Raw genomic sequence first — 17,732 nt, forward strand, 5'->3', positions numbered from 1 at the left:
CCCACTTATTCCTGTCGAACAGATCCGTTACTTAGGACTACATCTCGACAAACGACTGACATGGAATCCTCATACAAGACTAAAAAGACAAGAAATAGCTCGTAGATTCCGACTATTGCAACATTTACTGTCTAAATTGCCAATCCATTACAAAAGACTGATCTGCATGACTATTATTAGGCCTATCTGGACATACGGAGTCGAGCTTTGTACTTTGCTTTATACAGTTGTAAATAACAATAAATAAATTATTTAAAAAAAAAATTATATATACATTACAAAGAATAATATTATGAGAGAACACGGTACCCTTGTTTCCTTATACTTTAATTATTATATTATGAATTGAGAAGTACCAGTTGTGATCTTTGATAGTTATAGTGACTCTAAGTTATTAATTCTATTATTGCCATTCAAATTACAAAAGAAAAGGTCTTGTTTTGGTACGTCAGTCGGCTTGGCAGTTGTATACTACTCCGCAGCCTCCCGGCAGCCGTTGCTGAATCTCTGCTAGGAGTGACATCCTACTCTGGCCTCCAATTCGTCTTCCCCTATTCTTCCAGACTGTCTCAAGTCTCCATCTCCCCCAGACTGTGCCCAACTGTCCTTCTGTCCCAGACTGCCTTCAACTCCGTTCCTCCTGCCCTTTTCTCCCCTCTCCTTCTGACTCCTCCTTCTTTTGATTTCTGTTCTTTGATTGGCTTTTCTATGTTCAGAGGAGGTGAGAAGGTCCAATGACCATCGGCGAAAGTCGGTCTTTTTCCTACCATCATGTTTAAATTAACGCGGCTTTCTTCTTTATGTATTTTCCCCAAGATTTTTAGAGTGCTCACGTGGGAGATAAATTTTCTGGGGATTAACAAGTCTTTATCAAAAGAATCTCGAATCAAAAATAGCGTCAAACGAAATGAAAAGCATTCTAAACAGCTGAAAAACGAAATGGCAGTTGGATGCACATAGTTCTTACCTAAACGTTAAATCTCTCAAGCAGAAGAAAAACCAAAATCACAGTGGGAGGCTATAATATAAAAACTCGCGACCCTCTTTCTATCGTTCACCAAACTTTGTACAGCCTATACCCGTTTGCATGAAAAACAATAAACCTGTCGGGGTTGTCTGGTCTTGGGCGGTTTCTCTAGCCTGATATCTCTTTACAGAAGGCCCTCGACAAGGCGTATTCAATTGTAAGGTAGGGTCGGCCGTGCCAGAGGTTAAGCCCTGGACACTGACGCAGGTAGAGAAGGTCGAGGTTAGAGAGTCTGAGGTAGAGTAACAGTTCTAGTTGCCGATATGAAGCGGACGGACTAGAACTGTCAAGATAGGAGCCAGCTTACTAATTGCCGAGATGAAGCGGACGGATTAAGATTGCTGGAGGGAAGGAGAGGAGATAGGCCACCATCTTAGGTGATTTATTTATAGGCCCAGTCCATGCGGCTGTGACCGAGAAGCGGTCGGTACATATCTGCTTGATAGGTTCGTGCATTGTTTTGGTTTCGTTTATTAATTATTGTACAGATATTGCTAAGTATTATGTACAGAAATTATTAATATATAAAAATTACAATATGTCATTAACAAAAAGAAGTATTAAGTAAATTTGAGATCTTTGGTGAGGCTCGAGGTACAGCGCTCTGGTGAGTAGTGATCGCACCGCTTGCTCCCTCTCGCTACAAACCCTATACCTTTCATTTGAACTTTTCATTAAAAGTTACATATATAGAAGTATAACAATGAAGTATTGAAAAAAACTTACTGGTTCATAAACATTCATTTGCAAGTTGATTGGTTCAAAGTTTTCTCATACGTGTCCTCTTCTCCGTAGATTCGAATCATTTTCAGCAGGTGCATCATTGTTGCTGATTCTGGGTATTATGTCTGGCAATTTCCTGTTGCTTTGTCCGATTTCATCAGGAATTCTGCGGCTACCATGCCTACTCGAAGTAGTACTTGTGGGTTGCGCAATATTGCTGATTCTGGGTATTATATCTGGCAATGCCCGGTTTCTTTGTCCGGTTGAACCGTTATTGGTTGTTGCGTCGATTTCATCAGGAATTCTGCGGCTACCATGCCCGCCTGAAGTACTACATGTCGATTGCGGTAACCAGGATAGGGTTAAAAGTAGGCTCGAGGGCGAAAAGACTAAACGTGTCGCGCGTCAAAACCCTGATGTCAGAGACGTTACGGATAAAATTGGGATTGGAACGATTGTCTATCGCCGTGTGGGCACTAATAGGGGCAAAGAGGTCCAACGTTACGAGGGGCCATTCAGGGTGATTGTGATTAGGGAGCCCAATGTGTTTACCATTGAAAGTGATAATGAACCCAAGAAGCGAAGAACTGTACATGTCGAACAGTTAAATCTCCCTATGAGGAGAACCCAATAATGCATTGAAGTTTTAAGCAGTGAGAGTTTTTCAAGAAGTAGTTTTGTGTTTTTTTTGTCCTATCATTCACAGCAAATTATTAATGAACGCAAATGCTAGTTCGTGCCTAATTTTACTTTGGTTCTTTTGAGGTTTTGTTAGTATCGCGTTATATTGATTTCCGAAGAAATTGTGTAAAAGGTTTTCTTTTCTTCATGTAATAGTAGCGTTTAGAGATGATATTTTTATTCTATTATTTTGTGGAAGTATCGTTCTATATTTTTATACTTTTTTTTTGTTTTATTATACTTTATTTTTGTACAAGATTCACAGTGTGAATGAAGAAAATGTAACATAGAAGTTAAGTTTATTCATGTACCGTTTTGTTAAGATTATACCATAGCGTTTTATTGAGTATTTTGTAATTCTATCTTAGTATATTTTTCTTTTATTTTAGTTTAAGAAAATTATTTCATAAAATGGAAGGGGGGAGTTATAATAGGATAAGGCACTGTGTCCGCCTTAATACTCCCTGCCATTGTAAATAAACATCTAAAAGGATTTTATGGAGCAATAACTTCAGAAATATAGTAGTGTTATTTTCAGTCTAATTGCGTACTGTTACTCTGCCCTGAACCTTGCTTTTTTTTTTCGTTATAGTTCTGACAACTCATAAGTTATATACACTCTGATAGCAGGGCTGTTATAGACTGGATCCAAAATGGTGGGCAAGGAAGACCTGCCACATCAACAGAAAATTCCATTTTGTCAGAGATGCAGATGCAGACTGAAGATCAGCTTGCAGATATTTTAACCAAAGATGTGACTAAAGAATTAATGACGAGACATTTGTTAAATATAGTGATGCAATAAAAAAAAAATATGTAAGGTAATAAATAAAAAGGAAATAGTAAAACATATTTTAGGAAGAAAAGAGTTATTGAAAATAGGTTTTATTTTTTTGGTTTGTCAATAAAACGGTAGATAGCGATACTGCTCTGGATGAGGAAAGCTTGGCGTCCTTTTGGGCCTAGATCAGTCTGTCGTAGCGTCTATTGGCCCAGTCCATGCGGCTGTGACCGAGAAGCGGTCGGTACATATCTGCTTGAAAGGTTCGTTCATTGTTTTGGTTTCGTTTATTAATCATTGTACAGATATTGCTAAGTATTATGTACAGAAATTATTAATATATAAAAATTACAATATGTCATTAACAAAAAGAAGTATTAAGTAAATTTGAGAGCTTTGGTGAGGCTCGAGGTACAGCGCTCTGGTGAGTAGTGATCGCACCGCTTGCTCCCTCTCACTACAAACCCTATACCTTTCATTTGAACTTTTCATTAAAAGTTACATATATAGAAGTATAGCAATGAAGTATTGAAAAAAACTTACTGGTTCATAAGCATTCATTTGCAAGTTGATTGGTTCAAAGTTTTCTAATTCTTGACTTCTTCTCCGTAGGTTCGAATCATTTCCAGCAGGTGAATCATTGTTGCTGATTCTGGGTATTATGTCTGGCAATGCCCTGCTGCTTTGTCCGCTTGGACCGTTATGGGTTGTTGTGTCAATTTCATCAAGGATTCTGTGACTACATTGCCTACTCGAAGTACTACTTGTAGGTTCCGCAATATTGCTGGTTCTTGGTATTATATCTGGCAATGCCCGGTTTCTTTGTCCGCTTGAACCGTTATTGGTTGTTGTGTCGATTTCATCCGTAATTCTGCGCCTACCATGCCTGCCCGAAGTACTACATGTGGGTTCTGCATTATTGCTGATTCTAGGTGTTACGTTTGGTGAATTCCTGGTTCCTTGTCTGTTGGAACCGTTATTTACACTGTTATTAATTGGGTTAATTACATCACGCAATCTGCTGGCTCTATTTCCACTCGTATCGTTGTTTTCGGATGGAGGAGTGGTTCTTAATCTGTGTATACCGTCTCTACCTTCATGTCTTCTATTTACATCTTCTTCTGATCTATCGTTCCTGTTTTCTCGTCTTTCATCACCATTTCCTCCTGAAGATCTTGTTCCTCTTCTGACGCTTGCATTAGGGTTTTTCGTGTTCCACGGCTTATCCATGTTTTTCTATGCTGAACTTTCAACTTTCAAACATTCAACAATAATAATGAGTAAACCCGATTGTAGAATAGAGATTGGGAAGTTTCCATGGCTTTGTCAACAATGAGTTACAAAAAATAAAATCATGAAATTTTATTTTTATAACGAATAGTTTAAATAGATAAATACTCACTAAAAGTGCGTAATTCAAAATAACTAAATATTATAAAGAATATAATAGTTTTTTTCGGTTGGTTCCATAGGGTTTGTAGATATTTGGCAGCCCGAATCAACCTTCTCCAGGAATCACCATCAACCCAACCAAATCTAAGTGTTTGGTTGTATTTAAAGGTGGGGCTAGGGAGAAACGAACAGTGACCTGTCCCTTCTAATCTCTATGTCTCGGCTTAGATCTAGAATGTGTTTAATGATATCGATGAGAGTGGTTTCTTACTCCCAAATACATGTATGCCTGGTCCTGTAATGTAGCAGTCCAGTTCTAATGGCCGGTTTCTCCTTCTTTCCATCCTCTCTATTCTCTTCCATGGGCCAGCATTCCTTTTTGATCTATCTCTGCATTATACTGATGATTTACTAACAATGAGAAACAAATGGGATCTATTCAAGCACAGCCTTAGATGTGGGATTTGCGTATGAGCTGCCTTTTTTCATTAAAACTATGCCCGTTGGAATACGAAAATTGTCTCATGTAATTAATATCTTGTCATCCGGCATAGGATAACACCTTGCGTACTAGTTCCATGATTATCCATACATTTTTAGTTGAAACATATTTAAAGTAGTTCAGAGGAACGACTTTAAATATATTTGAACTCAGGAGGAAGGTGGCGTCTCCCTTGAACAATGTGCAATCATACTTTCTACCCACCTAATTATTCAATACATCTTTCCGTGATTTCCATCTTTTATGAACCAAGGACTAGATATTCAAAGGCACTTCCTCGATCGACTTGTAATTAATCGTTACCATTCAATCAATTTATGCTACTATCTGTATTTCATCCTATCTTTAATTGTGTTTAATTACTTATCCTGTATTTATCACTTGAAATCAAAATCACCTCAAAATAAAATAATATATTCTACAAAATAATTCTATCCTTTGAGTTTAATAGAAGGATTTGACAACCACGCATATATTTACTATTTCCCCTATGGACATTACCCCACAATATCCGCAAATAAAAAGTAGATCAAATGCCGCTGTCATGACTCAATGTAAAAAATGTAAAGTGGTACACAATGTGTATAAGATGGCGTTATGTTTGTTCCCTTATTCGGTACCATCTACAAGAAGATTTCTGTTATTAATTATATTATGTTACTTTCGGCGAAAGTAGGTTCATTATTATCTGTACTATATTTTCAAATGTAATATGAGCTATAGAAGCAGGTCACCTTTCACAGATATCAAAGGGGTTCTATAAAGGGCCTTCCGAAACACACATCAGCGCGAGAATTATCGACACGATATTAAAGGATGAAAACAGTAAGAAGTAATTGTGCGCTAATATTTTATTGTATTAGACGTTGTATCATACTGCGAGCTCACTGGAAGCGAGGGGTGTGTCACCGGATTTCAAAAATGTAATTTTATCACTCCTTACTACAAATAACATAAAAATAAATGTAGGTGTCTACTCAACAAGCCAGATTAGAGTAAAGCGTGGAGTACCTCAATCCCCTTTATGCTTTTAATCTTATAGTGTAAGCAATGTAAATAATCTGAACTGGTTAAACCTAAAATATAAACAATTATAAATAGACCTTTATCTTCTAATCTCTTCGATTAACTAAACAGGTGACTTTGAAATTGTATAATCCCTAAAGAATAAACAAACTGAGAGATAAATAGATCCATTACTAGGCATATATCATTAGTAGGACTTTTTAATCTCTCTTATCTTGTAATACTTTCCACTTTGAACTATAATACTTTATAATTTAGTTTCCTCAGCAGATACCAACAAAGCATCATTTAATTCCCAAAGGATCGAATTTTGTACAGGCAATACCTAAAAAATAAACCAAGATATTGGTCTCGTTCATCATATATATGTTATAAATGTACAAATATCGTTTTAATTTTATAAATTCTGTTTTGCTTGCTTTATTTATATTTTCTACCATTTTGAGATGCTTAGGGTATGATAGGGATTGAGGTGCGCGGCCACCACTTTGTTTTCTTTTGCTTAGCCTCACAACTTATCAAAAGGCCAGTTAAATACTTTTTATACTGTAACCTTTCTCCACCATTTAGTTTTTCATGCAACTTGTGATACCTAAAATTGTTTAGGTAGGAGCAATGTGTGTCCAACCGTCATTTCGTTTTTTTTCTGTTTAGGATCCTTTTCTTTTGATAAGAAATGAGTGGGCCCGGACGCACTAACCAAATATCTTTTGTTATCCATTAAAAGGTTAGGTAACCATTTTTAATATTACAACCTTCCTCCGTAATTTTCCTTTTCTTATAAATTGGGGGACTTGTTTTCCTTCTGTTTGAGGGGCTTAAGATTCTTATAGGGATTAAGTGTACCTGGTGGCCTTTTTATTTTTCTAATATTTCAAATACTTGTGGTTATTCATGGGGGATGAATGTGCCTGGACGCCATATTGTATTTTCTGTTTACCTCCACCACCTATAAAAGAGCTAGCCACTTTTTATATTATAATCTCCTACCGTCATTTTGGTTTGTCTGCTTCATGAGAGACTTAAGGTTGAAAAAAGTGTACCGAGTGTACCCGGACGCCATTACCAAATTTCTATTGTTATCCATTAAAATGTCAGGTAACCATTTTTTATATTATAACCTTCATCCGTAATTTTTCTTTTCATACAACTTGAGACACTTGAGATTTTGCCATAGGCTAACCATATCGTTTTTCTACTGTTTGCAGGGCTTAAGGTTTTTATAGGGATTAAGGGTGCGAGGCCACCACATTGTTTTCTATTATTTAGTCCAACCACTTATCAAAGGGTCAGGTAAATACTTTTTATACTGTAACCTTTCTCCACCATTTAGGTTTTTATGCAAGTTAAGAAAATTAAGATTTGGAAAAGAATTCAATGTTCCCGGTCACCGATTTGTTTTTTTTTGTGTCAGTTACTTGTCTTTTTTCATGGGGCTGAGCGTGCCCGGACTCCATATTGTACACCCCCACAACTTACCCAAGGATCAGTTAACTAAATTTTATATTATAACCTCCCACAGTCATTTTGTTTTTCTGCGACTTGAGAGACTTAAAGTTTAGGCAGGAGATAAATGTATCCAACCGCCATTTCGTTTTTCTGCTGTTTAGAATTTTTTTCTTTCAGGAAGGGATGCAAGAGAGTTCCATCGGAAATGAAGGCTGAAGAAGAACAGGATGAAGTGGGAGAGGGCACAGGGAAGAGTTGTCAAATAATGGTGTGCTTGTGTGTTAAATACACAGGTATATATGCGAAACCAATATAAAATAACATCTTAAACATATAAATTACTATTAAGAATATTGGCATTCCGAGTAGTTCATTGCCAATCAATTCTCACAAGAGTTGTTTTTAACATGCTCACCCATGAAGATGGCCTATCTCCTCTCCCTTTCTCCGACAATGGACGGACTAACCATTTCATCTCGGCAACTAAGATTGTAACCTAATCCTTAACGGTTACACTGGTCCGTCCGCTTCATCTCGGCAACCAGTGTAATTTCCCGTCTCTCCCCGTCTCTAGTCCGTCCGCTTCATCTCGGCAACTAGAGCAGTATCTAGCCTTATCACTTTGCTGGTTCGTCCGTATCATCTCGGCAACTAGTAAGCTGGCTCCTTTCTTGACAGTTCTAGTCCATCCGCTTCATCTCGGCAACTAGAACTGTTACTCTACCTCAGAATCTCTCACCTAGACCTCCTCTACCTAAGTCAGTGTCCAGGGCTCAACCCCTGGTACGGCCCTTCCTTTTTTACCTATTATTGAATACGCCTTGTCGTAAGCCTTCTGTAATGTGGATATCAGGCTGGAGAACCACCTAAGGTCAGACAACCCCGACAATGTTAATAGCCAAAAATTGAGCGAGGGAGCTTGCCGCCACGCTCAGAACTTGTGAGGTTGAAAAATTTGGCGAATGCCCAACCTACAGAATAGCCATTCACAATAGGTTTCTGGACCACTGCCGTTTCAACCTCCAGGGAAGATTAAAGAGATGGATTAAGTAGGATAGACATTGAGCCAAGGGATTATGACGATGAGTGAATAAATGAAGACATAGAAAACAGATTAGAATGTTAATATTGATTATTACAATATAGATAGATTATGTGTCAAACTATAAGCCTGAACTTTTACACCTAATCACTATTACAAAACATCACAACTCGTCTATTTAAATGCTACTTTATAAAACTAAATAAAAAGTACTTAAATAGTACCCTGTCGACCTAATAGTGTTGTGGGTTGGCGCACATAGCCCATGGCAAAATCACAATTATTGTTTTAAGGAAAATTAAGGATGAAGGTTATAATATTAAAAATGGTTACCTGACCTTTTAATGGATAACAAAACAAAACAAAGTGGTGGGCGCGCACCCTCAATCCCTACAAAAACCATAAGCCCAGAAAAAAACAGTAGAAACATATGGTGGAAAGAAAATTTAAAAACAATACAACAGACATCAAAAGCGATAAGATTAAAAGATAAGGGAGATTAAAAAGAGGTTACCTATCCCTTTAATAGATGGTGGAGGTAAACAAAAAAAGTACAACATGGCGTCCGGGCACACTCAGCCCCATGAAAATCCACAAGTAGAAAAACGATATGTTGTCACGGCAAACATACCCAGAGCAAAATCTTGAGTTGTAAGAAAAGCATAATTAAGTATGAAAGTTACAACCATGTTCTAAGTCGAAAGGATTAAAAGATAAGGAAGATTAAGAAGTCTTCATTGAAAGAGTCTCGAAACAATAGTAGTGGCGAACGAAGAGAAAAGGATCCTAAACATCAGAAATACGAGATAACGGTTGGATACATTTAGCTCCTATCTAAGCCTTGAGTCTCTCAAGTCGCTGACAAACCAAAATGATGGTGGGAGGTTATATTATAAAAAAGTAGTTACCTAACCCTTTAATAGATGGTAGAGGTAAACAAAAACAGTACAACATGGCGTCCGGGCACACTCAGCCCCATGAAAATCCACAAGTAGAAAAACGATATGTTGTCACGGCAAACATACCCAGAGCAAAATCTTGAGTTGTAAGAAAAGCATAATTAAGTATGAAAGTTACAACCATGTTCTAAGTCGAAAGGATTAAAAGATAAGGAAGATTAAGAAGTCTTCATTGAAAGAGTCTCGAAACAATAGTAGTGGCGAACGAAGAGAAAAGGATCCTAAACATCAGAAATACGAGATAACGGTTGGATACATTTAGCTCCTATCTAAGCCTTGAGTCTCTCAAGTCGCTGACAAACCAAAATGACGGTGGGAGGTTATATTATAAAAAAGTAGTTACCTAACCCTTTCATAGATGGTAGAGGTAAACAAAAACAGTACAACATGGCGTCCGAGCACACTCAGCCCAATTAAAACCCACAAGTACTTGATACAATAGTATAACTAAATGGCGACCGGGAACACCCAGCTCTTTTCAAAATCATAATTTTCTCAAGTTGCATGAAAAACTAAATGGTGGAGAAAGGTTAGTGTATAAAAAGGAGTTACCTGACCCTTCGATAAGTGGTGGGGTAAACCAAAGGAAACAAAGTGGTGGCCGCGCACTCTCAATCCCTATAAATACCCTAAGCCCCTCAAACAGTAGGAAAACGATATGTTGGCCCGGCAAACATAGCCCAGAGTTAAATCTAGAGTTGTAAGAAAAGCATAATTACGGATGAAACTCACAACCATGTTCTAAGTCGAAAGAATTAAAAGATAAGGGAGATTAAGTAGTCTTTATTGAACGAGTCTCGAAACAATAGTAATGGCGAACGAAGAGAAAAGGATCCCAAACAGCAGAAAAACGAAATGACGGTTGTATATGTAGCAGGCAGCGAGCAAGGAGTGCCGCTATAACCCGCCCGGGGCCAGCACTACAAATGTCTAAGAAGCTAAGCGATTGTATATAATGTTACTATAATAAAAATACGATATCTTGTACAAATGTACATATGTTAATATGTAATATGTAAGAATGTAATTTATAAAATAAATTGAGATTGACCAAAAAGAGTCTACAGAACTATCTCAAGTAGAGTTAAAAGAATGAATTCTCAGTGATAAACGATTACCCTTTAATTGCCAACGGGATTGATCCGTAAAATCAAGGCTTTTCTCCAGGTCTAAACGTACATTCTACTTGAGATAGAGTTCATTGCCAATCTATTCTCACAAGAGTTGATTTTTTAGTATGCTCACCCTAGACGATGGCCTATCTCCTCTCCCTTTCTCCAGCAATCTTAGTCCGTCCGCTTCATATCGGCAACTATGATTGTAACCTAGTCCTTAAAGGTTACACTGGTCCGTCCGCTTCATCTCGACAACCAGTGTAATTTCCCGTCTCTCCTCGGCTCTAGTCCGTTCGCATCATCTCGGCAACTTAAACCTCCTCTACCTGAGTCAGTGTCCAGGGCTCATCCCCTGGCACGGCCTTCCTTACTTACCTATTAATGAATACGCCTTGTCTTGGGCCTTCTGAAAAGTGTATAATCAGGCTGGAGAACCGCCTAAGACAAGACATCCTGGCAAGTGGTGACCCCAACGTGATTCTTCCGTCGCAGAGAAACCCGACATGATCCAGAGGAAGACTTAAGAAGGAACAAGAAATACCGAGAGAGGTGGCAGGAGATTCAGAGACGGAAAGGGAAGAGACGAAAAGACAGAGAAGGGATCCTCAGGAAAACAATGCATATCAAGACCCAGTATCAAGAATACCACGGTTCTGGAGGAACAGCCCCGTGTTATGGTTCGCCACCTGCGAGGTCGTATTCTCGACTTCGATGGTCACATAGGGCACCATAAAATTCCAACTTCTGATCCCGAATATAGATCAGGATGTATTAATACACGTGCAAGACCTTATAACGGATCCTCTTAAGCAGACCTATGAAAATTTGAAGGCCAGGCTACTACAGACCAACGGAGAATCAGAAAACTTGAGGATAAAGAAACTATTAGAAGACATCCCGCTAGGAGTCCAAACCCCGTCACAGTTACTACTAAAGATGCAGCAACTTGCTGGAGACTGCGCCCGGAATATACCAGGAAGTAAAGAAGGAGATCAAGAACCTAATAAAAGAAGATATTTGTCGCCATTCAAAGAGTCCCTGGTCAAGTCCACTACACGTGGTGAAGAAAGCAGATGGAAGCCTAAGATTATGTGGCGATTATTGGGCGCTAGATAAGCAAACAATTCCTGACCAGTACAGAGTGCCAAACCTAAGGGAATTCACGATGGAACTGCATGGGAAGAAAATATTTTCCTAGATTGACCTACGCCGCTCCTACTACCATATACCGGTCGTAGAAATAGACTGAGAGAAGACGGCCATTATAACACCGTTTGGCCTAATAGAATATAATCGAATGAACTTTGGCCTTAGGAACGCAGGACAAAGCTTCCAGACCTATTTATACAAATTCTTGGATGATTTTCTGATTGCATCTTATTAATATTGTAATCCTAAATTTATTAAGAAATATAGAAGGCATGTGGGCCATATACCCATGTATGTTTCCCCCGCCATATTGTGTGCTTGTACCTAGTGTGAGTGAACTGTAATGAGAAGAGTTTATGAGTAATAAAAAACCTTGTCTCTCGAATTTAGTTTTATTTATTAACCAACATTGGTTATGGGCCCAGGCCACGACATACAAGAGACAATAAAAGTTCGTGTTTTTAGAGTTGTGTGTAATCGAAGTAAGTAGTGTAAATCAAGCCGAGTACACGTGAACACAACTGCTATTGGCTATTTTTTTGCTATGGATTCGAAGAAAACATGGAAAACAGCACTAGTTGGTCACCTGGAGTTAAAAAATTACTCGGAAGGGAAAATTACAACTCTTGGAAATTCGCGACAGAGATGTATTTGACTGCCGAGGACTTGTGGGGTTCTGTCACCGGAGAAGATGAAGATAAGAAGATGGATTCGAAGGCTAGAGCCAAAATTTGTTTATTAATTGATGAATCCCTTTACCCTATTGTAAAATGTTGCAAGAAAGCTAAGGAAATCTGGGAAAAGCTAAAAAATACTTATGAAGACAAGGGCCTGCCAAGAAGGTTATCTCTTCTTAGAAAACTTTTTCGTATTGATTTAAGCCATTCTAGTAGCATGGAAGACTACTTAAATGAGATTATGTCTCTATCTCAAAAATTATAAACTATAGAAGTTGGCCTTGATGACGAATTCATTGGTGTTATTATGTTAAGTGGGCTATCAGAGGAGTATGAGCCTACGATAATGGGTATGGAGAGCCCAGGTGTCAAAACTACATCAGATTATATTAGATCAGTGCTTATCCAAAAATCCTCTAAGGAGGAATCAGGAAAAGAATCGGCTTTGGTCACAAAATCCAAGAAAAGTGATCGACCTACAGTGAGTTGCTATAATTATAAAAACCGGGTCACATTTCTGTGAATTGTCGAGAAGGTTTGATTTGTTTTAATTGCAAGAAAAAGGGACATAAGTCAACTGAGTGTAGAAAAAAAGATTCTGTGAAAAAGAATGTAAACAACAATAATAAATCGACTTTACTAGCTGCGTTATCATCAGTGATATCAGACTGCAACGATTGGATAATTGATTCTGGTGTAACCTCACACATGACCAAGAACAAACATTGGTTAAGTGACTGTAGTGAAAACAAGCAAGAGATTTCAGTAGCTAACAATGAAAAAATCATATCAGAAGCTGTTGGATTAGTTAATCGTAATAGAGATATTAATGTTTTGGATGTGTTGTATGTTCCACAGCTGACGACTAACTTGTTATCAGTCAGTAAAATGACAGATAAAGGTTATAAAGTTGTTTTTTACCGTGACCAGTAACATAATCGGAAATGAGCTGATGACTGCTTACAATGAAGGAGGAGTTTATAAAATAAGAAAGCCCCAGGCTGTAAATGTAGAGGGAAACTCTAATGAAATTAAACAGTTTAAAAAATTGCCTCATTATCTGTGGCATCAAAAATTAGGGCACTTAAATAGATATTCTATGAATAAATTAAAGAGTTCTGCTATTGGAATGGATTTCAGTGATAATGGTGACAGTGATTGTTTAGCTTGTATCAAAGGCAAACAAAACAGAGAACCCTTTAAAAAAGATAGGGGTGTGCATTCATTACGTAAGCTAGAACTTATACACTCTGATTTGTGAGGACCTATGAGTGTTCCCTCTTGGGGTGGTGCTAGATATATGTTGACATTTACTGACGATTTTAGTCGGAAGACTTTTATTTATCTATTAAAGAACAAATATGAGACTATGAATAAATTTCAAGAATTCAAAAATGATGTAGAAAAACAACTTGAGGCTAAGATAAAAATATTACGTACAGATAATGAAAAGGAATATACTAATAAATACTTAGAAAATTACTTACGTAAGCATGGGATTGTCCATCAAAAATCTGCACCTTATTCTCCTCAACAAAATGGTGTAAGTGAAAGAGTTAATCGCACAATGATTGAGAAATCTAGGACCATGTTAGAAGACTCAGGTCTGGATATAAGATATTGGGGAGAAGCAGCGAGTACAGCCACTTATCTTAAAAATCGAAGCCCTACTAAAGCTCTCGATCATAAATTACCGGAGGAAATTTGGTCAGGTGGAAAAGTTAACTTATCTTATCTCAAAACCTTTGGATGTAAAGCCATGAGATTTATACCTAAGGAAAACAGGAAAAAATTGGATACCAAGTCTGAAGAATGCATTTTTGTTGGGTATCCTGATGACTGTAAAGCATACAGACTTATCAATCCTTCAAACCCGAAGCGAGCTATTATTTCCATCTGAGTTCCTTAAAGAGGCCGAAAAAGAGAAAGTATGGAGATTCAAAAAATCCATCTATGGACTCAAACTGAGTGGCTGTTGTTGGAACAAAAACATACATGATAAACTAATAGATATTGGTTTTCTACAGTCGAAAGCAGATCCCTGCGTTTACATTATGAGGAATAATAATAGTATAATAATAATCTTGTCTAATAATAGCAATCTATGTTGACGATTTTATATTATTCTATAATGATCAAGTTTTGACCTCCCGAATTAAAGAAAAATTAAAGGAGAATTTCGAGATGAAAACTTAGGAGCAATCAAGAGATGTCTTGGAATGGAAATTATTCGAGACCGTGTCAACAGGAAAATCAGCATTTCCCAAAAATGATATGAAGAGCAAATTCTGAAAAAATTCAATATGGATAAAGTTAAGAATAGAAGGATAAACCCATAGAACCTGGACTAGAATTCACTGAGAATGAGAAAGAAGAGGAAGATGATTGTAGGGACATTCCTTATCAAGAAGCAATAGGTAGCCTGCTCTATCTATCTCAAGTTTCCTGACCGGACATCACCTTTGCTGTTCACCTTCTCAGCAGGTACAATAATAATTATAGAAGACTACATTGGAATGTTGTGAAGCGATTACTGAGATACATCAAAGGTACGGTAGATTATAAATTGACTTTTTCAAGAGACGGAGGAGAGAATTTGAAGGTGTACTGTGATGCTGACTGGGGAAATAAAATAAATGATAGATATTCAATCACAAGCTATTGTTTTTTAATCCAAGGTGGTGCAATTATTTGGAATAGCAAGAAGCAGAAAACTGTTGCCTTATCAAGTTGTGAGGCGGAGTATATGAGTATTTCTTCCACTCCTCAAGAGCTGCTTTGGATCAGGAATTTGATATCCGAAATCAATCCTAGTGTAGTGAGTGGACCTACTAAACTCTTTTGTGACAACATTGGTGCATTAGAATTGTCTAAAAACTCTATAATTAATGATCGATCTAAACATATAGATGTTAGGCATCATTTTATTGGAGAACATATAAAAAATAATGATGTTTGTGTATAGTATATTGCTTCTGATCAAAACATTGCGGATTTCTTAAATAATCCATTGAGTGGTCTTAAGCATAAAGTTAATGTTGAAAATAATGGTTTAATATTTTAGATTTTTTGGTTGTTTGACTTTAATTGTATTTCAAAATTTAGAATTATGGGGGGGGGGTGTTAATATTGTAATCCTAAATTTATTAAGAAATATAGAATTCATATACGCATGTATGTTTCCCCCGCCATATTGTGTGCTTATACCTAGTGTGAGTGAACTGTAATGAGAAGAGTTTATGAGTAATAAAAAACCTTGTCTCTCTAATCTAGTGTTATTTATTAACCAACACGTCTGATAACGAAGAGCAACACGAAACCCATCTGCGGGAAGTCCTACAGAGACTGGACAAGTACAGTATCGCTGTCAATCCGACCAAATGTATTTTCGGAGTAACCGAATTAGAATTCCTAGGACCTGACCCAAACAGGCATAACGCCACTGGACAATAGAGTGAAAACCATATTAGACTACCCGCTGCCAAAGAACCTTCGCCAGCTCCGTCGCTTTCTGGGTATGGTGAATTTCTACAGGCCCTGTCTACCGAATGCGGCTATCATACAGCAGCCCATCAACGAGCTAACTCACTGAAAACCAAAAAAAGATTCAACACCGATTGAGTGGGATATGAGGACAACTGAAGTATTCGAAGCAACAAAGAAGAGTTCGGCAGAGGCTGCCCAGCTGAATCACCCCGACCCCACTGCTGAAATATCCATAGCGTGCGATGCATCGGATATAGCCATAGGCGCAGTATTGCAGCAGAAGAAGGACGATGCATGGCAACCACTCAGCTTTTTATCTAAGGCGCTAAGTAATTCTCAGAAAAAATATTCTGTTTATGACCGTGAATTACTGGCCATATATGAAGCAGTTAAACATTTCAGACACCTATTAGAGGGCAAGAATTTTTATATAATTACAGATCACTGCCCGCTGACACATGCCTTCAATCAGAAACCGTGTCGCCAATAAGGACCCACTGGCTCACCTATATTAGCAAATTCACTACCGACGTGTTTTATAAACCTGGAAACGTCAACAGAGTGGCTGATGCGCTTTCAAGAATATAAGAGATCCTAATCCTTGACGACTTCGTCGCACCCTCAGAGTCACAGGAAAAGGAAGAAGAACTTCAACGGATAAAGAACCAGCCTATCTTAACATTTAAAAGCATGGAAATACCAGGAACGGATAGGTCTATCCTCTGCGAAACGTCACTTAGCAAGACCAGACCTTATCTGCCAACTGATTTTAGGCGATCTGCGTTTGATAAGATTCACAACCTCAGCCACCCCAGTATAGACACTACACGAAAAATGATAACACAACGCTTCTTTTGGCCAGGTATTAATTTAGACGTCGGTGAATGGGCTAAATGTTGCCTTGCTTGCCAAAAATCAAAAATTAGGAGACAGACAGTCACGCTCACAGAAAAGTTCGAGCCTACAGCCCGCTTTCAACATATTCACATAGACTTAATTGGTCCTCTACCACCTTCAGATGGCTGCACGTACTGCCTGACCATGATAGACCGCCATACAAGATGGACAGAGGCGATCCCACTACAAAGTATAACAGCAGAAAGTGTAACAACATTTTATACGAACTGGATCTGCCGATTCGGTGTACCAACGACCGTCACAACAGACCAAGGACGACAGTTCGCATTTAATTTATTTTATCAGCTCACAACCCTGCTAGGCATCCACCGGAAAAGGACGACGGCATACCATCCACAATCCAATGGCTGCATAGAGCGATGGCACCGAACATTAAAGACTGCCATCACAGCTCACCTAAACAATGTTAACTGGACAAGAGTATTGCCAACGGTATCTAGCATAGCTGAGGCGCTGTATGGTTGCTCTATACATCTCCCAGGGGAATTTCTTGAAGAGAACAAGAAGAAATTTGAACCTCACGCGGCACTTCAAGAATTTTTTTTTTTTTAATTTATTTGTTGATATTTACAACTGTATAAAAAAAATACAACCAGTAAATTTGATCATAATGACATAATAATATGATACAGGATGTATAGAAACTATCCAGTAGTAGAACTCTAAAAACAGTTTACAATATAAGGTCACGAGGCCATCTTCTTTTCAGGCGCCTTGGAGGATTGCCAGGAATGGAAGAGGAAGCAAGGTTAGAAACGAGTGGGTTTGGGTGGTTAGGGAGTTTATTATGGAAGGAATAATATCG

General features: G+C 38.0%; 1 protein-coding gene across 1 annotated transcript in view; it reads right to left on the minus strand.

Annotated features, from left to right (window-relative positions):
- The window catches only part of LOC106682057 (uncharacterized), a gene marked incomplete at its 3' end in the record, with an annotated part of 32,293 nt that extends 27,833 nt beyond the window's left edge, over positions 1-4,460 (minus strand). The window contains 1 exon segment of the mRNA XM_014422695.2: positions 3,756-4,460. Within this exon segment, the coding sequence (XP_014278181.1) occupies positions 3,756-4,442 (687 nt within the window).
- Between the last annotated feature and the right edge of the window lie 13,272 nt (positions 4,461-17,732).

This window comes from Halyomorpha halys, unplaced genomic scaffold (genome assembly GCF_000696795.3).
Source record: "Halyomorpha halys isolate HHAL.00 unplaced genomic scaffold, Hhal_1.1 Scaffold386.1, whole genome shotgun sequence".
Taxonomy (NCBI): Eukaryota; Metazoa; Arthropoda; class Insecta; order Hemiptera; family Pentatomidae; genus Halyomorpha; species Halyomorpha halys.